The sequence below is a fragment of the Asparagus officinalis genome, chromosome 3 (assembly GCF_001876935.1).
Source record: "Asparagus officinalis chromosome 3, Aspof.V1, whole genome shotgun sequence".
Lineage (NCBI taxonomy): Eukaryota > Viridiplantae > Streptophyta > Magnoliopsida > Asparagales > Asparagaceae > Asparagus > Asparagus officinalis.
In genome coordinates, this window is record NC_033796.1 from 12,102,888 (window position 1) to 12,129,281 (window position 26,394).

At 34.0% G+C, this 26,394-nt stretch overlaps 2 protein-coding genes across 5 annotated transcripts in view; one reads left to right on the plus strand and one right to left on the minus strand.

Annotated features, from left to right (window-relative positions):
- On the plus strand, window positions 3,563-23,348 carry LOC109833024 (peptidyl-prolyl cis-trans isomerase CYP63-like). Of its 4 annotated transcripts, none has more exons than XM_020400556.1 (14): window positions 3,563-3,765; window positions 7,746-7,842; window positions 7,966-8,020; window positions 9,964-10,052; window positions 10,238-10,262; window positions 10,351-10,389; window positions 10,469-10,586; window positions 16,610-16,767; window positions 16,853-17,198; window positions 17,322-17,443; window positions 19,951-20,167; window positions 20,697-21,083; window positions 21,175-21,246; window positions 22,760-23,348. In XM_020400556.1, the coding sequence occupies exons 2-14, from the start codon at window positions 7,765-7,767 to the stop codon at window positions 23,112-23,114; spliced, it is 2,061 nt and encodes a 686-aa protein (XP_020256145.1). In that variant the 5' UTR covers window positions 3,563-3,765; window positions 7,746-7,764; the 3' UTR covers window positions 23,115-23,348. The 4 variants fall into 4 exon arrangements, with proteins under 4 accessions (XP_020256145.1, XP_020256144.1, XP_020256143.1 ...); XM_020400555.1 differs by having other exon boundaries at window positions 20,700-21,083; window positions 21,166-21,246; XM_020400554.1 differs by having other exon boundaries at window positions 3,565-3,765; window positions 7,735-7,842; window positions 21,166-21,246.
- Window positions 23,554-26,394, minus strand: part of LOC109833025 (2-methyl-6-phytyl-1,4-hydroquinone methyltransferase 1, chloroplastic) — a 14,962-nt gene continuing 12,121 nt past the window's right edge. The window contains exon 3 of the mRNA XM_020400557.1: window positions 23,554-23,881. Within this exon, the coding sequence (XP_020256146.1) occupies window positions 23,726-23,881 (156 nt within the window). The 3' untranslated portion in view covers window positions 23,554-23,725. The remainder of the gene's footprint in view (window positions 23,882-26,394) is intronic.

A 26,394-nucleotide genomic window follows, 5' to 3' on the forward strand; every position in this document is an offset into this window, starting at 1 on the left:
CAAGCACAAGAATAAACAACAAGCAATTGCAAACATAGAAATTCATATGGTTCACCCAATTTAGACTACATCAACAACAAAGGCGTCCGAGAAATTTTATTATTAAAAGAGAAAGAAGTACAAGAACAAGGTAAAAGCATAAACCCTCAAACTCTCCTTCTTCAACATTCAAATCTTGATTCAACCCTACTATAAAACTCCCTCTATTTTAATATATATAGAGGACCACAATAAATTAGGAAAGATGTATCCAAATGTTGGTAGAAGTTGGAGATCAAAAGAACAAACGAACGACTAAAATTAAATCATCAGAAACTGCAATAAGTGTCGTATCCATTAATGGCTAAATATGATCATCGATGATCTCCTGCAGTCCATTAATGGTTCCTTGCAATCCATCAATGGTTCAAAATTTTGTTTCTATTCTTCTCCCATTGTTCGCTGTACCTATCGATGATCGAAGAGACCATTGACAGTCTCCTCTTGACTACCGATGATCAATTGACTGAATTGAACAGTCAGAGTTTTGAGGCATAATTTCAATAAATATTTAGATATTAGTCCCTTAAATCTTCAATAATTTCATGTTATTCCCTCAAATCTTAGAAAGTGCTCATTAGTCTCTCAAACCTTAATGCCTCATTTGGTACGCGGGAATGAGTGGGAATGGAATGCAATTTTAACTCTTTATTCATGTCTACCAAACACAATGTATCTTTAGATGCTAGAATTTATATTCTCACTTCTTATCAATTCCCACTTTATGTGGGAATTGTCATTCCCAACCATTTAATAAGGAATTGATATTCCCACTTAAGTGAGAATAAAAATAATCAAATAATTTCTGATTATACCCTCCTTAAAAGATACGAATAGATATAAATTCTCATATGAGAAATCATTTTTATAAATAATATTATTAGCTACTCGTACAAATATATAAATATATATAAAATATTAAAATACTTGTTCAACCTTGTCCTAGTTCCACATCGCGTTTGCAGAAGAAAATACCCCGTCTTCGCCTCGATGCCACTCAGTAAGGTAACCATTGTTTCTTTTTTAAATTTATATGGGTGGCTAATTTTTACAAGAATTTTTTATCTTTTGGCGACTTTGTTAGGTAATCTATTGACAGTTAGGCTAGCTAATATTAAATCTTTGGTGTTAGGTGTTTGATTACTTGGAAACAATTCTTCAATTTTGTCGATAGAGCATCTCTAGCTAATTATTGAATGATAAATAAAACATTTAATAAATCTCCTCTTAAGACAACTTCATAAGTTCCAAACACGCAAAACATGTTCACGAGACAAACAATTCTTCAATTCTCTCTATAAACCATCCCGAGCTAATTACTGAATGATTAGCAAAAAGTTGAACAAAAATCCTCTTAAGAATGGGTTACTACAAGCTTATTTCAATAACTAATAAGGGCCTGTTTGGTTCGTTTCCTAGATATAGGGAAATGCATTTCCATGTACAAAAACACAAGTTTTGAGTTTTCCAAACTTTTTCAAGAAATAGATTGTTTCGCTTTAGTTCGCACAAAAAAAATGGTGGGAAACCAATGTATTTATTTTTCTTGTGTTTGGTTCGTATGGAAAAAAAAGGAAAAACTTTTGTTTATATGGCAAAAAGCCGACGTGGCTGCAGTTTTCGTCGATTTCACCAGGTTGAGGAAGGAATTAGGGGAGAGAAAAAAATCTGATGTGGCGGCGTTTTTCACCGAGTTTCCCTTCTTCAACCCTAGCGAATCAAAGATGTGGGAAAAAACCGACAGAAGGCTTATATTCTACGTGGCTACGAAAAATTAGAGGTGGGCAAAAACCGAAAAAAACCGGTTCAACCGAAAAAACCGCCCGAAAAAGCGGGCCGGTTAACCGAACCAGATTAAATGGATGAGAAGAAGACTCTAAACCGTCCGAACCGAATTAAACCGGTTTGGATCCGGTTTGAACCCCTGAACCGCCCGAAAAAAAACCGAACCGAATTTTCTAATTCGTTCTTTGTCGGATATTCATATTGCTCAAAATGGGAAGGACTTCGTCGTTCGGAATTCGGTCAAAATGGAAAGGACTTTTGGTTCGGAGGAAGTCGGATGGAATAGCTTTCTTATTAGTGAGTCATCACTTGAACATTAAGCTATATAATTGCTCGGTAATTTGATTGTTATGTTTACATACATGTTTATATTGTATAGTTCCTTTTTTATTGGGCCTGCTAGCGTATATGCCCGCATTAAAATCGGTGAAACCTCATATAAGCTTTCAAATTCTATATATGCCCGCATTAAAATCGGTGAAACCTCATATAAGCTTTCAAATTCTACTAGAGGCATGTTAAGTTGTTTTCCAAGAAATGAAAGATAACCTTTTGATTATAGTTAATTAATATTTGAATGTTACGTAACCATATGTACTTGTTGATATGTTTGAATGTTACGTAACCATATGTACTTGTTGATATGGTTTGCGCTCATTTCACTGATTTCGGTTTTTTATTAGCTGTGGCAATGGTGTTACTTCAAACAAGCTTCACATTTCATTGTTTGGGGAAAAAAGTTAAGTAGACAAAATGGACAAATAATGATACTTCATCAGAAATTAATAGGCAATGATCTCAGGTGTGGGCAGATTTTTGTGAAATAGTATTAATTCGGTCCAAAACCGAAATCGATCCGAACCGATCCGAATTTCGGTTGGGCCGAATATTCGGATGAAGGGAAAAAAATCTGGATCTGGATGAGAGTTTTGAGAATTCGAAAAATTCGGATTGGATGCGGATTGAGCTTAAAACCGATCCGAACCGAATATGCCCAGCCCTACGAAAAATCTGATGTGGAGGCGGTGTAAAACTTTTCCACCGAGTTAAAAAACGAACCAAACAGCCCCTAAAAGATAATGTTTAGCAATTACTAGGAGAGTGAAAAAATATCAGTTCTATAAAACTTATTGTTCTAAAAAAATAAATGATTTAGTCATTTTCAAAAAATTTTATGTTTTCAAAATTTTGTGTTTTGGTAAGGGTATTATTAGAAAACTAAATTTTATTATCACTTGTGAATAAATGATACCAAACACGGGAATGAGAATAAGATTGCTATTGCCGTTTCATTCTCTAAACGCGTCCAAATATGACAGTGAGAATGAGATTTCCTCCCCTCTCCTAATGAAAAGCTCATAATATCTCCTAATAATAAGATCATACCCTTTCATTTTTATCATGGTCTTTCGTATTCCCACCTATCCTTGTGGACCCCTCTCCCAACTATTCACAATTCTTCGTTAGGAAATATTAGGGTGTGTTTGGATTTTAATGGGGTTAAGGGAAGTTAAGGAAAACTAGGTGAGAGAAGAGAAGGGAAGAGAGTTCCATTCCCATTGGTTACACCCCAATTTAGAGGATAAACAAATTTTATACTATTAAGGGGTGAATAAAAAAGAACTAAGGTGAATAACTTCACCTCCTAAATGTTCCCAAACAAGATGAATGGTTCCCCTAACTTCCCTTTAATCTTATTCCTCTCCATCCAAACAAGCCCGGAGAGGATACCCCAATTCACAATCGCAACCCGCTTGTTTTCTGGGGACACGAAATCTCCCAAGGAAAGAGTCAATAGTTCGATCCAACGGCTGTCGTCATCTCCCATCTTCAGCGCACCATCTACCTCCTTCGCCCTCTCTCTTAAAACCCTAGACCTAAATTTCGGACAATCGAAGTCTCTTTCTCGATCGCGAAAACCCTAAACCCGCGTTTGGGCAGGTGAGTTAGATTCTCTCTCTCTCTCTCTCTCTCTCTCTCTCTCTCTCTCTCACTCTCTTTTATCTATGATCAAAGTAAATTCTCCTCTCTGGCGTCAAATTGACCAGATCAAGTTTTCGAATTTGATATTCTTTTTATCGAATTTTACATGCTTTTGTCTTTTTAAAAGGTCAAACCCTTTTCGATGTTTTTCTTTAAACGTGAATTTGACCTAAAGATTCCATGTTCAGTCACTAGGAATGTTAAATTTCTAATTTTGGGGTGAGCAATGTGGATGAAATTGTTTCGACCCTCAAAAATTTTCCTGATTGTAGTTATTGACTTGTTTTTTTAAAAGGCAAATAATTGAAGATTCATTACTTATGTTTAATTTTCCCCAAAGAAATTACTCTTTCTCTGGGAGTTTAAAGTTTGTGTCTGTTTGCTTGAATTGTTCTTCTATTTTGGCATATTTTACGTAAAACAAATCAAAAAGTAAAATGTTCCTCCTCTACTAATACTATGACACTTATGCGCCTTTAAATACTTGTCAAAAAAAGGGAAAAAAAAGAAAAAGAAAATCAACATTATTTGTTGTGGATATTCTTAGCACTTTTGCTTTCAGCAACATTAAAAATTGATTTTCTAGGGAATTTTGAAAATCAAGGACATGCGGACTACTAAAGATTTGGTCTGAGCTAATTTATCTCCAATTTCTCTATGCCTAGGACTAAGGAATGGGTCCGTTGAAGTTGATTTTGGACTTGAGTACTTTAGGAATTGACATGTTCATTTTGGCCTAATGTTATTAATCTAATACTATCATAAAAGTGTGTTGGTATGTTAAATATTTCTTCCAAAAATACCCTCCAAACCACATACATGCATCCATAAAACACATACTTGCATAGATATAAACACATACATATACATGCATATATTTTTAATAATGGCATAACTCTCCTATTAATTGTCCACTAATATTAACTTCTATTTTTTACAACCCCTCCACTAATCCAATACAATTTTAACGTTATCATAAAAAATTTGCATACATATAAACACATGCATATACATGCATACATTCTTAATAATGGCATAACTCTCCTATTAATTGTCCACTAATATTAACTTCTATTTTTTGTAACCCTTCCACTAATCCAATATTAATGTTATCATAAAGATTTTTTTAATATTGTAAGTTATATTTGACATAATAGTTGAGAATTGAATGCACACACATATGACAAACTAATAATATATGTTTCAATTTGCAAACAAAGTGTCAACTTAAAATGCTTACATGCATACATTCTTAATAATGACATAACTCTCCTATTAATTGTCCACTAATATTAACTTTTTTTTGTAACCCCTTCACTTAAAATGCACATACGACAAACTAATAATATACGTTTCAATTTGCAAACAAAGTGTCAACTTAAAATGCCATTAGTGCATGCATTCATGCATACTTGAAATGAGAGTTATATTTTCAATTGTAGTTTTTATTTAAGTGATAATTACATTTGACTGTTACAGAATCCAAAGAGCCTGCTTTTTTTTTTATTTAACATAATAGCCCTTACTTGCAACCTATATAAATTCACTCATTTGATGATTTAGATTTACACTCACCTCTTACAACCCTAACAACATCCTATACTCACCCCATGGTTTTACTATGATATTATTTGGATGATACAAGCTCACCAGTGAAAACATTATCCCTTCAGAAGAGATAACAACAAAGGGGGGTGGAAGACGATTGAAGTTGTGCTGAGGAAGTACTGAGCTTTACTCGGATTATACTTTATACTGATGTGATTGTTAAACTGACGGCTATATGCAGATTGAGGATACGATTGATACAAGGAAATGTGAAGAATTCGGATTGAGGCTAAAGTTTGAGGTCTAATTTTTTTTGGGGGGGGGGGTAATGAACTTTTTTCTATTTCTATAATTATTATTATGTATTTAATTGTGATTTGAGAGAAATATTGTATTATCCATGAACTTAGTAGATATATTTTTTGTAGCATGTTACTAATTATATGATAATAGAAGAGAGAGAAGGTGAAAGTGGGAATTTTATTTTGTTATAATGGATTAGCAAAAATAAAGATAATTAATATAAACTGGAATAGCATGACACACTTAACATAAAAGTAAAGAACAAACTTGAAATTTTTATCTTTTGGGTAATTTTTTATATAATAAGTATATTGTAACCTCCCTAATGTTAAAACTATATTCTAAATTTGCACAATAGTTATTAAATGCTATTCATTATCTTAAATTATAAAGTAAATAGAATTATGTCTTTTAAGATTAAAAAAAAATTGTATCTTTTAGGTATTCCATGATTTGCCAATGTTCACAAAATAACCCTGAATTTTTCACAAACAACCATGGATTTTCATAATTTTCACAAAGACCATTAAAATTTCATATATTTATAGAAAAATACCGATACTTCATAATTTTTTACAGATAAACCCCTATATAGTTCATAACTTAAATCTTAAGAAGATTGAAAGAAGTATATGATCTAAATTGTAAGAAAATTACAAATAAGTCCTCAAATGTTATTATAATTACATTCAAAATGAAACTCTTCCATTAATTAAATAATGAATTGTGTAAAGTATTAGAACATAAAACAAATATGTCCACGTGCAACGCACGTGCACTATACTAGTTTGACAAAAAATTGAGTTTAGTCATGTGCAGAGTTGAAATCAACCTGACAATGGACCAAAGTCTTTGGACCTCTTCGTTTCTTAAAGACACTCTTTGCTTCTCTTCGTTTCACACTTCTTCTTCTCTTTTTCTTGTCTTTTTTTATTTTCTATGTGCAGTAGATTGAGTCTGAACTTATCCATCATGCTAATACTTTTTATTCTCCTTTTTCTTTTCTTTTCTATGTGCAGTAGATTGACTCTGAGTTCATCCTTTTTCGGCTCATTTTGTACATTTGCCCTCTAGATTTCTTTTTAAGTGACTTTCAGACCATCCAACGTATATGATCTTTTATTAATATCGTTGTTTAGATGTGCTGCATCATGTTTTGTAAAGCATATATTGTTGTGTTTCTAGAGCTATAGCTGCTGTAGCACATAAGTTTCCTATCGCAGCACAATAGCACATACTATGGGAACTGCCTGTATTTATCTCATCATAAAATCCAATATGAAATTATATATTTTTGCTTGGTTAAAAGTAGACTGTTTCATAATTAAACCCAGTGAGAAATGGCAAGACATAAGTTCGAACCTTGCCAATGTTTCTTTCTTGTAACCTACTTGTTAGCACTCTTTAAGCTTTTAGGATGAATGTGGCAGAAATATTTCATTTTTAGTTACCAGGAGTGCTAAAGTTCTATTTTTTGAGTGAAAAGCACCTTTTTCATCTTCAGGATGAATGTGTCAGAAAGATTTCATTTTACTAACTAGGGCCCAGGAGTGCTGAAGTTCCATTTTTGCAGTGAAAAGGCGGTTTTTTGCAATTACTGGCCTAGATTCGTTTGTAAAAAAGTACTACTTCCATGTCCCGTAAAAGCTTGGATTTAATTCGCATAGTTGGAGCAACATTATTTATGGTGATGAATCTGTGCAAGAAATTACTCTATATATTTACATTTACTGCTTGGTTTCTCCTGTTTACTTGCATTATTCTTTTATGCCATTATTCTTTTATGCTGCCAGGATCTACATGAAACATGCAAGTAGTAAAATGTTCTCCTCATTGTCATTAGTAGTAATCTTTGTAATAAAACTAATGATATGATATTAATTCACTCGTACTTTCTGTTCTGCTGTATGCTAACTTGCCTCTTTGTTGGCAAGTTTCGATCTTATCTGGCTATCTTTATTTTCTAATGTATTGTTAACATTTCAATTACTATTTTCATTGCTATTGATGCCAAAACATGTTAAGAAACCTATCAAGATTGGTCAAAAGTTTGAGGCTATTTACATAATTTGTTAGATGTTCTGCAGCATTATTGGGGAATAAGTTATGGGCAATAAGAAGAACCCCCTTGTATTTTTGGACATATCAATTGATAGGGATCCAGTTGAAAAATTGGTGATTGAGGTATCAAATAATCTTCACAATATTGAATTTACCTGTAGATTTTCTTGCTTTTATTCTCTATTAATTTCATTGCTTATCTTCTATGAAGAGATTTATTGTTTTTCAATATCTGGCTTATTTCAGCTTTATTCGGATGTTGTTCCAAAAACTGCTGAAAACTTCCGGGCGCTTTGTACTGGTGCTATTTCTTATACCTCTCATTCCTTCTTCTCACATGAATGTTTTTATCTGACGTTTAATTAAGATTCTGAGTATAACAGTGGGCACTTACGTCTTGCACCATTGATATAATTTAACTTGTTCTTTTTCTCTATATCTTTGGCATGCTTGGTATTGCATACATTTACCATAAACTTATTCAGTTAACATTCTCTTTGCTTTCGGTATATATCGTGTTTATTTGAAAATGTACTCTTCCAATCATTGCATTGCCACACCAGAACACCACCATGTGCTATGTTATAAAAAAAAAATTGCATCTCGATATCTTTAAAGTCAATGGAGTTATGGAGTGGCCCAGATCCTTTATCTTGAGTTCGATAGAATTGTAAAGTGGTTAATACCAGTGTAAATAAGATGGTATCTACTTACAGGTTCTATCCAATCAGTTGCTGGCTTGCAAAGATTGTAGTAATAAATTGCAGAAGAAAGGATTTATGTAGAATAAATCAAACTGTCCTAAATATATTAAGGTGTGTGTCAGTCATTGAAGTCAATTGTGCAACTTGCAAGGTTGAATTGGGTTGAGGTGCAACCGTTATTCTGGTATCATCGTACCATCTCTTATAAGTTATGCTTAACTTGAGATGATCTTAGGTCAGGTCTTCTTCATCTCTTATAAGTTGTCCAGAATTATGCCATTATCTGGAGCTTTCATGCGGCTGATATGGGATGGAGAACCAAGTTAGTAGCATTATGAATGCTTTAGGAGTTGAGTTACATTTCGCATGTAACCAAAACTATCTGAATTTATCTACTGAATTTATCTACGTGCAGAATATCTATATTCAATATCATTATAACTGTCTAAGCCATTTTGTCTCAAAATGATCAGCTATAGAGCAGTCAGTTAGGTTTTGTGGTCATGAAAATAAAGGTTGATCAAACATTTGCAACTGAACTTTAACCTAATGTCAACCTTCATAGATTTGAAAATTGGAAATTCTCCGCCTACTTAACAAGTGCTTGACCAATCATGGTTCAGGATGCCGTGCGTTGGATTTGGACTCAGGTCAATGACATTATCAATCAGTATCTTAGGAGCTGCCTGATGATCTCACATGTCCAAAATAGGGTAAACCATATACATATAGATTTTGACATTTGTTTTTCATAGCTGTTCTCTGTGCTTTCTAGACGAATCAGCTATATGATACCAACAGGCTCTATGCCCATATGATGAAGAAGATCAGCTATATCTTTAGTTGCTAAATGGAGATGACAGTGGTTTTTCTTGGCTATTTGGTTACATAATTCAAGTACCCACATTTGACCTGTTTATATGTTGGTTACTTGGACTTAAACCTGTATAACTGGTGTCAGGTCACAGGTTACCTGATCAAATCAAAATCTCATGAACCTGCTAATCTCGCTGTATAAACTAAACTACTTTTAGTGTTAATAGTAGGCAACAACTTTTGGTCTGGGAAGGCATTAGTTGTACAAGGGAGAAAGAGAAGAATTAGTTCTACCTCTTCAGATTTGGCCAAGAAAGTGAATAAGTGTCTTTATCACTTTCAAGAAGTAGGGCTTTCGGCTTCTCTCTGTTGAAACCTATGCACGGGTTAAAGTTCGGGAAGAAGTAAGGGAGGGGGAGAAGAAATGTCGCCTTTTTAGGTGCAGAAGTCTAGGTCTTGGAAAAAACATACAGCATTGCTAAATGCCTTCACTATTGTTAGCAATTTAGTTATCTTAAGAAAAATTAAGTTGTCAATACCAACAATCCTATATTTCCCATGCGAACCCACTCATCCAATCCTGATAAGTATGCATAAAGAGAATTAAAACTGCACCAATACAGAGATTTGGGACCTCACTATGTACTCTTTCTTTGTATATTTCTTAATTCAGAAATACGCTCATTAAAAGCATTGATTTTTTTATTTATGATATATCTCATAGGTGAGAAAGGGATAGGAGCTTCTAGTGCGAAACCGTTGCATTACAAGGGATCATTTTTCCATCGTATAATTAAAGGTTTTATGGCTCAAGTAAGTAATTTCATCTTCGTGGTTAATTATCGTTAACAAATATGTATTAATTTATATAGCAGGATGATCTACTGCTACCATGCATTAGCAAGCAGTACTTTTTACATGTTTAATTATCTTTGCTGTGAGGAACCCTTTTACTGACTGATAACTGGAATGATTGATATTTATATTGCTATTTACAGGGTGGCGACTTCTCAAAACAAGATGGTATTACTTTGATATGCTCAGGCCTCTTTATATCTCAGTTCTTGCTGTGTATAGTCTGTGAAACCTCAACGTTAATTGCTATTTCCAGGCAGTGGTGGAGAGAGCATATATGGGGGAAAGTTTCCAGGTTTGTGCTACTGATAATGGGAAAGTGCTATTCATATGCAAATAGTTGTTTTGATTTGATTAAAACTTCTTAATTGCAGATGAGAATTTCAAACTGAAGCATGACGGACCTGGAATTTTATCTATGGCAAATGGTGGTCCTAACACAAATGGATCCCAATTTTTTATCACCTTCAAGGCTACACCACATCTTGATGGGTATAATTTTTTTCTTGATTTTCTATGTTTTTTTATGACCAATAAAATTTGCTATTTCTAGACGTTGGGTTTTTTTTGGATATAGTGAGTAATTGATGATTCTGAAGTTTCAGTTATCCTGAAATGTTTTTCGAACTATAGGCTAACCTGAATCCTTTTGGGACTATTCCTGACGATGAATGAGAAATTGGAGATATAAGTGAAAGTTTTGTTAGGAAACGAGATGATTAGATAAATTTGTTTGGGTTGAGATTTTAGATTTTATTTTAAGAATATTTGGTTTTATCTGTAGACTGTTAGGATGATTATCTACTTTTGATTTTCAAAGTGTGTTAGGATAGAATTGGTTTGGATTTTATATTTGTAGCAGAAATAAGATTCCAATTCTATACAGAGTTGTAGTTTTAAATTGTACTAGTTGAGATGCATGTTCAATGCACGTGGTTGGATATTATGATTATTTAAATTGTTAAAAATAAAATAAAAATAAAAAAGAAAATAAATTTTTTTGTGGGATTGATCATCTACTTAATAATCTCTCTCGCAAATAAAATATTGTCATTGTTTCTTTCAACCCAGACTGTGACCATGTGATTTACTATTTGTGAATTATAAACACATAGATTTAATACAACATCTATGTTTATTAGTATCTTTGAAGTCTTCAAAAGATGAGTGATCATTCAATTCATAAAGGAATTTTGCATGAGTTTATTTGTAATATGTCCATTAAACTTTTAGTTGTGGTTTGACTCATATTCACATTAACTTTTAGTTGTGGTTTTACTATATTTACATTATCTAATATTCTCATTCAATTTTATAGCTCATTCTCCATATCATAGAAGTAAAACTGAAAGTATGAAGAATTATTTTCTTGTGAAATTAGAGTACAGATATTATAATATATTCCGTCATGTGCTCTAATATGAAAATTTATTTTTACTTTGATGTAAGGTCCCTATTAAATCTTGCCCAAACGATGTGAATGAAAAATGCTATTATAATTCACTTGCCCAGGGCAGTTGTATTATATAAGTAGGGATGATAATGAATTGAAGATGAATGAATAATTTCTTCCTCATATTCGAATTCGGTTCTTATTGAAGAATTTAAATTCGAATTCGACTCGAATACAAAACGAGCTTCGAATCTGATTCATCTAGTTACATACCTATTCGCGAAATATTTGTGAATATTCGTTTATGGGAGGGGGCCACGAGTTGAGAGAGAGAAGAGTGTCAGGGGAGAGGACCATTGCGGTGATTGAGAGCATATGTTGCTGAATACCATTGGAGAGAAGAAGAGGATTAGGAGGAGACCATCGAGTGGGATTTGGGGCTGAGACACGTCGCATAAACTTGAAAAGGAAAACATAGAAACCCTAGGTCTAAACTGGCAAAGCTGTAATTGGGCTTTTAGACATGAGACAATGCCTAACGTGAAATCAATAAGCCTAATTGGACTATTAGCTATGACATTAAGTCCATTTACTTTAAATGTCTTAACTAGGTTTGGCAAATGAACTTTTTGGTTTTTCTGATTTGCGTAGGATTGGATTTGTACCAATAAGAGTTTTAAATGAATAGTTTTTGTATTAAACAAATAGAATTAAAGTGTAAAATATAAACGAATACTTAGTGATCAAACGAATAAAATACATATTTGGTTAAATCTATGCATTTATAAACCGAATACTAAAAATTATTCATTTAATGTTAAATGAATGTCTGAATTGGATATGATCGAATACTTAGCCGAATAAATAACGAATTATATATTAATTATTTGTTTCACTTCCACTCCTATATATAAGACATCTGCTAAGTGGATTTTTCTGTTGCGAGAGCAAAATGTTAGAGGCTCGCTCAAATTTTTTGGCTTTATAAAAGACACAAGAATTTGGAGTGCATAGCTTATATATCGTAAAGTACATTCTGGTTCATGAAGAATTTTTCTTAATAACGATATTATTACAACGATATTACTATTTAGTATTAAATCAATTTTATTATATAAGATTATATGACCCTTTTTAATAAATTATAAAGTATATATATGAAAACCTCGATACTTATAGCCAGTAGTTGAGCTTCACAAAATAGATTAACTTTACATTGTAGTTTGCTATTGGCAGTACTCTTGGCAATGTCATTACCTTTCATTTTTATCTTATTATTCATACTTTTCTGATGTAAGTTTTTTTTGCTAATCATTCAATTGACTATATTTAGTTTTTATAATACCAGAGGTTAAGTGTTGACATGATTTTTTAAAAAAATATATACACATAGTAGCAATAGTATATATTTCAGTTCAACTCAAACATTAGTTTGGAGCCATTTAGAGTGATGTCCTTTCTACGCGAGAATGGTGATATAGTGATTACACAAGCCAAAAGTTAAAGAAGAAATTTCTACGAAGGAAAAATAATTTAGTATGTTAAATTAACAACTAATTTATAAAATATACATGGATATTACAGATAGCTATAGAAGGTAAGGTATATATCTTCATAAAAATTTCATAGTACGTGACCGACTACACTCATCCTAAGTTAAGCATAAATAATTATTATTTTAGTTACTATTTGATTTGCGTAACTATGAAAATAATCTCAAGCAAAAAATAGGAATTGAGATTGTATTATCCTATAGTTAAATATATAAATGTTATCAGACCTCCTTTTTATATTAAATTTAAAAGTAGTAATTTAAATTATTAAGCACTAAATATTAGTTCATGTGAGAAAGTAAAGTGATTATGGTTTATATATATATATATATAGTCAATCAAGTAAGCGTATTAAAATTATGATGACCACGGTCAAAATTATACGGTGGGTTCACATTAAACATAATTTTATAAAAAATAGTACACTAAAGTCAAATTTTTTAATCACTATATAAATCGTCTGAATTTTTTTACATATATAAACTATACTGCTTAGGAATAGTGATGTGCACACATAACTATGACCTAATATATCTTAAGAACGACTTACTCTTCAATATCATTATTAATTGACGTATCTATGCATTACACTGAAAATACAATAAAAATTTAGAAAACTACAAAAGAAACACTCAAAAGGTTTAAAAATTTGTAAAAAACCCCAAAAATTTTGTAATTTACAAATACACAAAACTATTAAACATTACATTAAAATCATGGAATTACAAAAAATCATTGAAAATTTTCAAACTTTGAAGGTGTAATTTGCAAAGTACTAAACTTTAAGGGTGTTTTTTTTGTAAATTTCAAATTTAACAGATTTCAATTAGTTATGTTTTTTTCAAAAAAGTTATGGGTAATATTGATCATGAAAAGTTATTCTTAACCCTATACTTTTAAAGGGAGTTTGATATTTTTTGTAAATTTTAATTTTCTAGGGGTTATCAATTTTGTATATTCATTTTAGTGTCCATACATTAGACTCATGGTGTTTTTTTGTAAATTAAGAATTTTAGGGTTTTTTTGCAAATTTTTAAACTTATAGGTATTTTCTACATATTGTAAATTATTTATAGACTATTTATAATTTCTATGTTTTTAATTTACTAATGAGTTTGAAATTCTTAGGGTATTTTTTTGTAAAATTTGAATTTTGAGTGGTTGTTTGTTATTTTGAAGCTTCAAGGGTGTTTTCTATAAAGTATAAATTATGTAGGGATATTTGTAATTCCTATATTTTTAGTGTACTGTAAGTTTGAAAATTATCAGGATTTTTGTAAATTTTATAATTTTTAGGGTTTTATTTTGCAATTTGTAAAAAGTTCAGAATGCTTATTGTAAATTCCATAAATTTTTGGGTGTTATTTATGTTGTTTGTAGGTGTTTTGTGTGTTTATAGGTTTGAAATTTTCAATGTGTTTTAATAAATTTTGAATTTTAAGGGGTGTTTTTTTAATTTTCAAAACTTACAAGATATTTTCTAAAATCACAAAACTTTCAGTTTCTTGCTAGCATATAATTTTCAGATTTCTCATTGAATTAAAATAAGTTAAATTTATAATTTTTAAGATGTTTTAATAAAATTTTAAAATTGTAGGGGTGTTTTTGCAATTTAAAAAACTTGGAGGATATTTTTTACAAAGTGCAAAATCTTTTAGGTGCTGGCTAGTTTATGTTTTTTGGAGTTCTCTGCGAACTGAAATAAGTAAAGGATTTGAATTATATCAAATGTATCTCTCCTTTATTCAATAACATGTTAAGTCTCATTTAGAAAAGGATAAATCATTTAATTACCAATTCAAAGAAGATATGATAATTAGAATAAATTAGGATAACAATGTAATATTCAAAAAAATTAAAGATAATATTAACTATGGAAAGATTTTCCCAAACTCGTATTTTAAATGGAGTATGATAAGCAAAGAGAAAAGAAGTATGAAAACTTGGCATGTGGGTTAGTAATATGACTTGGTCCTCTGTGCAAGCCTAAACGATTAAATGTCTGCTTGTGAAGACATCTTGATCCAAGCTTTATTATTATTTTTCTTTATTTTTTATATGACCTTATAGCCGCACTCTCAATTCCTTCTATGTTGCCTTCTTCCCTGCAGTCACAAGCAACCACAAGAAATCAAACAAATTCGAGCATGTGCCCTCTTCTTTCCTTGTTCCAATCTTACATCATCAATGTTGAGAACTTTTGAACTTAGCTAGAAATAAAGCTCGATGATCGATACTTTTACCTTTTCCATATAATATAACGCATCCAATGTCAAACTTCGAAGGATGTCTGCATTATGAGCTTTACTTTTCTCATTGATAATTTGACCTTAAATATTAATGAGTTTCTCAGCACCACGGTTGGTGATCACATGATTTGTTTCTACTTTCATGTAAAAAGAGACGCACTGTTTCTTCCCAGCTTTGGATATAAGCCAAAAATTTCCATTTTTGTAAGTGATTTGTAATAAATGAAGGAGCTGTAAAGTTTCAGCCCATTATTCTTCTCCTTCTGAAATATTCAACAGTGGGTAGATGTTAGAAAGTCATCATTGCCATTGTTGTTTGGCTAGAAGGAGAAATATGGTTGATCAAAACTTTATTCGGTCCTAAATTGATTACAGTCCACCTATGTGTGCCAGAGTCTTTGGTTTTCATCGCAAAGCCCAAGATATCTTGCATTGCTTATTTGCTTTTTATAATGAAAAATAGAAACAAATTATGCGATCACCTAGACCAACTTGATAATGATTTGTTAAATTGTTAAATGACTTAATGTGATAGGCAAAACTCCTAGTGCAAACATTCTTCTTGGAAGTTCAACATTTGATTCACCGGCATCACATGGAAAAAGTAAAAAGACAGACCATTAAGCTTGATTGACAAGCATATTTTTTTAGTTCTTAGCATTGATAATATAATATTAAAACAAAGAAAGAAGAGGATAAGTGTTGGAATTCGTCTTGGATGTAGGTTGTTGCATGTACCAGCAGGAAAGAAGAGAATTGAGGGTGCTGCTATCTAGTCCTATATGAAAAGCAAAGAAAAATATTGACATATAGTGACTTAATGCGCCAACACCTAATCGTTTGGGCTTTACACCCAGACGATTCACGTGCTAACTGTTTTATAAATCTTTTTTCTCTATGTTGAGATAATGCAAACCTAAAACTTAATAAATAGAGTCAGAATCTTAACTGTTATCCCAATACAATTTAAAAGTCAATACTAGATAATCATCTTAACAGATAAAACCAAAAACTCTAAAAGATAAAGTCATTTTTTAATTTCGAAATCCAAATAAATTTATCTAATCCTAATTTTGCAGGGCTCCAACAAAACATTCACTTTAACCCAAAATTGTCCTGCATCACATGAAGTTAGCTGACTATAATTATATTAGATACTTCGAGCAGTGTAGTACATATTGTCAGGGGTTGGAACGAGATCAAGTTCTTGTTGTAGTACATCTTGTCAGGGGTTGGAACTAGATCAAGTTCTTGTTAAGAATTTCTAGTACTTTTAAAAGGGTATCAACATATAATGATATCACATTCCACCTTGTGCAGCAAACATGTTGTTTTTGGGAAGATAGTAAATGGTATAAGCTTACTGAGGAAGATAGAGCAGGCAGGTTCAGAGAAAGGAAAACCTGCATCCCTTGTAAAAGTCGTGGATTGTGGTGAAGTTACTGAGAAAGCTCTTAATGCATCAGCAGAAGATAGAGGTAAATTTTGTTCCATATGTACCTGCTACCCACTTGTTGTGTTTTGTTCTCTCTGTGTCATTGAGAAACAATACAATTATCGCAGGGAAAAAGGTGAAGAAATCAGGAAGAGATCTTTCTTCAGACGATAGTTCTGATGGGAAAGCGAGGATGAGGCGCAGAAGGCATGCTAAAGACATAAATAAGAAGAGAAGGAAAAGATACTCAACATCAGACTCATACAGCTCTGGTTCTGATTCAGAGTCCGATTCTGATAGCGACTCTGATTCATACTCTTCACCATCTGAAACAAGTTCATCCAGTGATCACAGGCGCAGGAGAAGAAAGAAAACATCAAGGAAAGCTAAAGCTAAAGCTAGAAATGGGAAAAGGAAAAGAGATCGACGTCGAGAGAAAGAACAAAAGAGGCGCAGTAAAAGATCGAGACGCAGGTCAAAACGATGTGCTTTCTTGAATATTTTGCTACATTTCTTATTTGTTTTTCGCTTTAAGCTATCATGGCCTCTTTTGTTTGTGAATAAATGTGTCCATCCTTCTCTTGATTTACTTAGCAGGTCATCGGAAAGTTCAAGTGATTCCAGTAGCGAGGGTGTCAACATTGGTGGCTTGGATGTTGAAAAAGTTAGAAATATAGTAAGTGTGCCAGATGTTGCTAATAAGTCTACCAAAGATCAAGGTGTGTTGTTCAATTATGATGTATATGGTGTTGAATTAAATCTTTTTCTCACCATTTTCTATTTAGTTCTTGTGTTATATTTCTTCAAGTGAATGATTGTTTTGTCATGTGGCTACCTTGGTTAAATGTTTTTGCCTGCATAATTTTCTCATACTTGTTTTATTATATGTGCATACATTATACAGTTGCATTTATGCATTTATTCTTCTTTCTTGATCTTTTGAATTTTAGTCATGTATACATGCACACACTAAAGGAACAAATAAGGTGTATGACGAACAAATAAGGTGTATGACCACCAACCTCTCCTTAACATAGGATGTGTTGGAGGCATCTGCCAGATTACCTTTCCCTATCACAGAGAAATGTCTATACCAACTGCCATTTCATCTCTGTCATGACGCTCTTTTGGATAGAGGGGCTGGTAGGTTAATAAAAATTTCTTTTGTAGAGTCTTACAAAATACACACCATATCTTGGCCCTTGGGGAACTGTTTCGTCTTATCATCTGAAGCTAGTTGTAGCCCACTTGCTATTAGTTGGACATACTTCTTTTCTGGACTCTGTCGGGTTTAGGACTTGCTATTATGAGGATTTTTTTAGTGATATTAGGGATGTCTAATATGGCTAAATAACTTATGAATGAAAACGTTATTAGGTTACCAAGTTTGGATCCTTAATGACTGTATTCAGATTTTGTAATCTAGATCCATTAAGGAAAAAGATTGTTTAGAATAACCTATATATATTATTTAAGAATCCAAATCAAAATATTCAGGTTGAATTCGGATAGAGTTGTTCGGTAATTAGGCCCTATTTTCACCCCTACTGCAGTGTGAAATCATGAATGTCTCAGTAGTCAAAACTCAAAACTAATATTTGACATATATCTATTAAGTATTGGTGTATCCAATCTATAATGTGATTCATCTCCATTATCAGAGTGCCCATGGAACAAAAAATAGTTAAATGAACTACGAGTGGCAAGAGTGGACATTCATGAGTTGTGATGAAGCTGCTTGAAAGTTCAAGGGATGCCTACGACATAATGTGATGAATCTTCTAGTGCCCCTTACATTGCATTTGTCTCTGATTGAAAGTTCAAGGGATATCAGAACGGGCTGGCCCCAAATATTTGAGATAAAAGGCTATGTTCTTGTCATTGTTCTCCGTCTCATTGCGCCTCATGCACCTTACGATGCGTGGCGGTGGCGAATCGCCCCACATCTAATGCAGCAGCGCCTTTTGCACCTCGTGTACATCCTTGTGCTTACTTTGTGCAGGGTGCATGTAGTACATATCCTCATATACTATTGTTTGTTAACATTTCAATCGAGTCTTTATACTTGATATTTCATATCCCAAGAAGCAAAATAAATCCATTAGGCCTTTTTAATAGCCTTCAATTGAGAACCATTACTAATCATTTGCTTGGATATTAGTCCTGATTTAACATTTGATTTGAAAATTTATGAATTTTGCTACTATGTTGGGTGTTAGCATTAGAAATTAAGGTATTACATTGTGATTTTGAGTAAGATATTATTTATCTTGATGTTTTTTCATGTAAATTCTAAAAACATGTTCTTTCGCGCTTGATTACATATATTGAAAAATTATGTGTGCGGTGTGTGCCTCGCATCACTCGGGCGTGCGCATTGCGTTGCGTCTTACGCATGTGCGCGGAAAGATGCTTTGTGCCCCGCATTGCGCCTCGCGCATATGCAACGCTGGTGTGTGGGTGGGTGGGTGGGTGGTGGGGTTGCAGTGTTGAAAGGAGATTATCCACCTCATGTTTCTTGTACCTACATGATCTAATATCCAAGCATCAGTTCTCTCTCTCTCTCTCTCTCATCTATATATATATATATATATATATATATATATATATATATATATGAGATTAATGAGTATCCTTGTCATAGGAGGGATTTCCTCCGTGACGCCTCTAAATCACATGATTGAGCGACATTGTGGATGATCCGCTCCGTTGAACTTGATCTACATATTCTAAAACCTCAACACACCAAGTTTGCGGTGACCCATCGTCGTTGACCCTTCATCCACTCGTATCAATTTTAACGTTTTGATGAATAAACTTTTCAACATGGCTCGATGGAGGGTCAAACGACGACGGATTCACCCCAAACTTGGTGTGTTGGGGTTTTTAGAATATGTAGATCAAGTTCAACGGAGCGGATCATCCATAATTCGGCTCATCATGTGATATTAGAGGCGTCAAGGAGGAAATCCCGCTCCTTATGACAAGGATACCATTACATCTCTCTCTCTCTTCTGCTCTCAATATATATATATATAATATTATATATATATAATATATTATATATATGGCTCTTTATCTGCATGAACTGTTTAAGTTAAATGTCTACATTCAAACACCTGAGTGTCTTATTGTACATGTAACTTGAATGTATATATTGCGTTAAAAGTTCCTTTTGGCTACCTTGTTTTCACTAGATTGTTGATTGACTTGTATGGTAATGCAGAAGTAAAATCTCCTTCAGTCAATTTTTGCAAGGAAGCAGCTGTAGGAGAGTCAAAGAATGAGGAAAAGAAGGCTGTTGAATACAATACATCTCATGAAGAGGGTGAACTATCCGGAGGAAATGAAGGTGCTCCAGAAACTGATAACGGCTTGGAATCCAACTCTAAGAGGATCATAAATCAGCATATCAAATCAGATGAAAAATCAAATCTCTTAAGGTTCCCACTCTTGATTTCTAACTTCCAATTACTATGCAACCAATTTTTTACGGTTAATTGCACATGGACTCCTGTCGTACGGCGCTTTCAAACTTGTCATACTCCTGTAGTTTCGTTTTGGCAGATAGACCCCCTTCAGTGAAATTTTTTATTCTTTTACCCTCATGGGGTCTATATGCCAAAGAACTTTTTTTCAAGAGTACAAGAGTGAAAAATATTTCACTATGAGGGTCTATGACCTATCTAACGAAACAAAACTACAAGGTTAATAAGTCCCAAAGCATGATACTACAGGGGTCTATGTGCAATTAACCTTAGTTTTTTATACCAAGCGCACACACACACACTATTTATATGCGAGAAATCCACGGTGTCCATAAGTGGGTGGCCGCTAGCTAGGACACAAGAGACTTGCACACTCGCTGTCACATTATGTATGGCGACAAGTGGTATACAATTTGTTTTACATAGTTTTATTTTGTCCAATATGTGGTGTTCAAGATCTACTTTTATGTAAATATTTGCTTAGAAGGAAGGCCGACGACCACAATGGAAACCCAACTTTAGGTTCCAGGAGCAGCCCAAGCAATCCTGCATCAAGTCCTGACAAGGTGCGGCAACTGCAAGGTGCTAGAGGAAGTCCACGTAGAGAAAAGGATAAGCATGACCATGCAAGAGATTCGAGGAGTCCAGCAAGAAGCCCTGCACACAAGGCTGCTGCAGTTGCACCAGAAAAAGGTCAGAATTTGTCAAGGAACCCCTCTTCAGATGGCGCTCCAAAACGCATAAAAAAAGGGCGTGGGTTCACCAAGGCTTATGCATATGTACGGAAGTATAGGACACCATCACCTGAATGCTCTCCTGTTCATTCGCAATATTATAGAAGAAGAAATGAACGAGGACGTGATTATGATAGGTAAACAAACTTGACAAGAATTTCCATAAAACATTGATGCTGCTGAATTTTTAGAATGATGAACCAGCCAAGCTTATCTCAGGGACAACAGGTACAGACCTTACCGTGAGCGATCACCTGCAAGAAATTATCAGCGATCCCCACGAGGCAGCAGTCCTGTCAGGTGGCCCTACATAACCTCATCTGCCTACTATTTTCTTTTAATCTTGACCTTTTACTAGAATATCCTTCGCAATGTTCAAAAACACGGTTTTATTATCCGTGCGTTTTGAGAATGATTAATCGGATTATGCGCCGATTTATTGGATTATACGGAATTATGCGTTTTTGAATTTTTTTAACATATATTTATTATTTTTCTAACATATATTTATTATTTTTCTAACATATATTTATTTTTTTCATACATAAAAATGTATACAATTCATAAAAGATAGAACATATACTAAGAAAAATGCAAATAAACCATCCTCAACTAATGCTAAATTGAGAGGATTTCAGGCATTTATCTTTCAAAGAAGAAACCATGGCCAAAACTAGAAAAAAGAAAGCAATAATCCTCAAATCCGCGGGATTTTCTTTCAAAACTAGCATGATTTACTTTCAAAGCTCTATTATCAGGTATTTATCTTCTTAAATGTTTGAAATTTATAAATTTCCAATCAAAGAGAGAAGGGGGGAGTAGGTCTTACCTGCGGAAATTGGAGAAGAACCGGCGGCGAAGCAAGCTCCTTCCGGCGGCTGATGGAGGAGGGTCTGCCGGCAGCTGATTGAGGAGAGTCTGCTAGCTTTGTTTTCTTTTCTTTTTTTTAATCGGGTTTTTTTATGCAGAGATAGAGAGCTAGTAAGTTAGGGTTTGGGTAAATTTGGGTTTAAAACTGTAATGGGTTCAGAATTTGGACCCTAAACCCAGTAACACCCGGAAAAAACGACCGCATGATCAAATTATGCGGGCGATTAACCGTTTTTTACTCAATTATGCTCGGCATAATTGAGCAAATCAGCCCATTTCCCCATTTCCATGCGGAAATGGGCCGATTCCGATTACTCGCCCTCATTTTTAGAATATTGATCCTCCCCATACTATGGCCCTATGGGGATTGCCATACTATTTATTCATTGCAGACAGACCACCTGTGGTATAGTTGTTTTAAACTAACTACCCATCTAGTTTTATTTTTGGAGATAGCCAACCTGAGTGAAAATTGTTTACTCTTTATCCTCAGGGGCCTATTTGTCAATAAACTATTTTCTTTCTGAGGGTAAGGGGTCAAAAAAATAACGTAGGGGTCTATCTGCAAAAATAGAACTCAAGGGATAATAAGTCCAAAACAACAATACTACAAGAGGTCAATTTGCAACTAACCCCATTATTCAGTATACATTTTTTATGTTATTTTAAACATTAATAGCTAGTTTTTTCTTTTTGAGCATCAACTTGACATTATTAGAGGTGATAAGATTACGACTAATGGCAATGGAGTAAGGAAGACTAGAGGTAGACTAAGAAAACTTGGTTGCAAACAGTTACGAAGGATATGATAATGATTAACTTAGTGGATGAGATTTTCCTTGGCAGAACTGAATTAAAGAGTTGGAGTCGTGTACCTCATCCTAAACAATTGGAATAAAGACTTTCTTATTATTGTTGTAACCTGCCATTATTTATGTTCCAGATACCGGAGCAGGAGGAGCCGTAGTAGGAGCAACTCAAGGAGCCCAGTCAAGTACCGAAGCCGTGGAAGAGATCGTAGCTTGAGCCCTAGAAGAAGCCGGAGTCCTATAGCTGATCGTCGACCAGCAGTGAGTGATATGCTTAGATCTCGCCTTGGCCCTCGAGGAGATAGTAGTCCTGTTGCGGAGAGAGGAAGGTCAAGGTTGAGGAGTCGAGGTTCAGTGTCATCGCAGTCAGTTGATGATGGAGGTGGAAAGACAGGGAAAGGGAAGGCAAGGTTTGCAAGCAGCAGCTCTAGGTCCAGCAGTCCTGCCGGAAATAATGGTTTGGTCTCTTATGGGGATGGAGATCCTTGAATTTACTAGCTGAAGTTGTACAAGTTCTATCCGGAGAGAAGTTTTACATTGTTTTGTCTTAGTTATTTGCTTCACCTTATCATGGGCAAGTTAAATAGTCTCAGAGAGGATTTACTTTCCCTTTTTTTGGGTTTATTGTGTACTTTCTGTTACATATTACTCTGATGTAGAGTTAATATCATGTCAACTTTGTCTCTTGAATTCTACCATTATTATTGTTTTGATTACTTGCAGTTATGATATAGCTTCTTTTGTGTTGTCTCCATGGTAAAAGAACGATGGAGGTAAGGTTCTGATAAAACTTTATTCTGATAAACAATAAAGGAGTGAAAGCGTTTGCTTCTGATTGGTGGCGAATCATGCATGTAAACTCAGGCAATCTCACGTTTTGTTGTACTTCAGTCACCAAATATCTATATGCCTACTCAATACATATAAATACTTCAAAAGAACACCATAAGCGAGCGGATGCATTCACTAAGTAACATTTAACAATTTGTCCATCAGTTGAATCATGATAGATTTTCATACAAAATTCTAGACAAAGAAGCAGCTACTAGTTCTGAATAAATACATAAATGCCATCTCTCTTTGCTTTGCCTTTGCCCTCTTCATATTGGCATACCCTTGGGGAAAATCTGATCCTTAATCCACATGTAAATGGGCACAAGGACATAGTAGGTTGCGGCCATGGTACCCAAAATGAAGCGCAAGAGGAAGGAAAATGGATTGACAGGCTTCTTCACATCCTCAACTTTTGGACCCATCTGAGCAGAGATGACACAAATCGAAATCAAAGCTAGAATAAGTGAAAGAAAGAAAGAAAGCATATGTATGTTTGCAAATTTTCAAAATTTTTTGGTTTAAAATCATAATGTTGATTGTTTATGACAAATTAACATGTAAATTGATGATGAAATGGAGTTGAACAAGAAAAAAGAGTTGAGAAGTTCGTTCTTCCTAGAATACATGTGAGATTGCATAGTCTGATTACTACAGCCTTAAATATCTTTTATTTGAGAATTTTGCAGCACAGAGTGACATAATAGGTAAAGTTTCAATTCATGTAACATCTTTGGGTCAGCTAAAAACAAAACTCCTACAAAAAGTTTGAAGGAATGTTTAAAAAAAAATACAAATCTCAGCATATCTAAACACAATTTGATAAATTCTGGATATATGGAAAAATAGAAGATTGAATGTTCAAAGTACTTACTAAATTTAGCGCAAGAGCAACTGCAATACCTAATGCTTCATTTTCAACTTTTGCATTTTCCCCATTAGTGATAGTTCATTTAAGATAGTGAAGACACCTCTTGGACATTACTTTTCTATGCAACATCATGTCATAATTTACAAATGATTTCAAGGTAATATTGGATTAAATTGAGTATGTCAAACAGCCTGCCAACTTCCACATTACTTTTACCTGGTTTAGACTTTCAACTGAAAGTATCCAGTTAATGTCCCACATTGCCAATATTTCATACAAATGTCTGGTAGAATAACAGTTAATCTCCAATGTAAACTACTAAACATCTGTATCTTACAAGTTTAAATCAGCATTTTTTATAGTTACCCTAGTAGAGACAAGTACTGAACTCACCTAAATAAAATATTACAAACGTTTCAAATATTTGAGTCAATTCAACATACTAAAACACTTACAAATGAAATTTACATTTTAGAAGATAGCTCAAGGATCAATTTCAAACACGTAAAAGGAATGTCACAGCACAAGTTCAAAGGTCAGGGTAGAAAAATAAGAATGAAAAACTGAAGCACAAGATGTTTAACTCTTTAGACTCATTACAGGCACTATGAATTTAGTACCAATTTCTAATATATATCAAAGCCACAGCCAGGAAATAAATGAATGGTGTGAAACTATCGCATACAATGCGCCTAATCCAGGTTATATGATGAAAATTCATAGCATGAAATCACTAGAAGGTCTATACCTAGGATAAAATGGCACATTTAACACCACACACACATATACATATGCATATATTGTATCGGCTGTGCTATTTGACTCGCGAGTTGGGCAACTCGCGCCCAACTCGCAGTCACTGACTAGGGGGGTGGGCCCCACAAAGCTGTGGGGCCCACCCCCCTAGTCAGTGACTGCGAGTTGGGCGCGAGTTGCCCAACTCGCGAGTCAAATAGCACAGCCGTATAAGAAAAGGCAACGGATGAGACATCGAAATCGCTAGCTTGCACGTGTGCACACTTGATTAGCTGCACTTAGTCCGTGAGGTGTCAAATTTTATAGCGGTGAAGAATTATCAAAATTATAAGATTGGTATATTAGAAATGTTAAGGGGCACACCCCCAACCACAATCCCAACCACACCATCACTCTCTCTATATAGTGCATTGGGACCCACATGAAATTGTTTTTTAAAATTTCATGTGGGTCCCAATACACTATAGAGAGAGATGAGGTTTGGTTAGAATTGTGGTTGGGGGTATGCCCCTATCACTCCTCTTGGTATATTTTGTTAATCATACGTAACAGATTGGTATCTTTTCTTACTCTGAATGTGATAGTTTGTTATATTGTGTGCAGCACGACTTACAAATTGGCCTCTATTTTGGCAGTATTCCGGTCAAATTGAATCACATGACTCCTTAAGTGGTAGGGTAACAATTGTGAAAGAAAAAACCCCAAATAACACACACGGACACACCCCACCACCCTTCACAAAAACAACCCAACACCAAACCCCCAAATATTCTCTATTTTCGCTCTTTTTCTCTGTTTATGGGAGGGAGAGGGCATGTCTTTGACAAATTACAGAAATTCCCCTTGTGCATAAAGTCACAGACCTCTAAAGCTTGGTTTTTTCTATCCACACTAAGGCGCGATGGTTAGTAAGGATGATTAATGGATTCAAAATCTTGATTTTGCTACAATGTAGTTAATTTGTGTAAATTAGGTTTTTTATCCCATTAAGCCCTTAGTTTGCTTCTTCCCATATGCATACTTGAGTCTAACCTTGTGCAAGAGCTTGATGATAAAGAATCAATCTTCAATTTCAGTTGCTCTAGTAAATTTAACGCTAGGAGTAAAAATTCTCAATTTAAACCCTAACTTTTGAGCTCTAATGTTCAAAACCTCTTTCAGCAATTTGAATGATCTCAAGTACCACCACATTGGCAGCCATGTCGGCCTGCACGTGAGGACCATGTGACTCAATTTGGCCGGAATTTTAGCTCCGGCCAAAATACAGTCTTATTTGTCATCATAGTCTACGCAATATATCAACTTGTCATT

Coding starts and splice junctions, on each gene's coding strand:
- LOC109833024 (XM_020400554.1), top strand. CDS start 7,765: ATGGGCAATAAGAAGAACCCCCTTGTATTTTTGGACATATCAATTGAT. Junction 17,444..19,950: donor TAAGTCTACCAAAGATCAAG/GTGTGTTGTTCA, acceptor ATGGTAATGCAG/AAGTAAAATCTCCTTCAGTC. Junction 21,084..21,165: donor CGAGGACGTGATTATGATAG/GTAAACAAACTT, acceptor AGCTTATCTCAG/GGACAACAGGTACAGACCTT.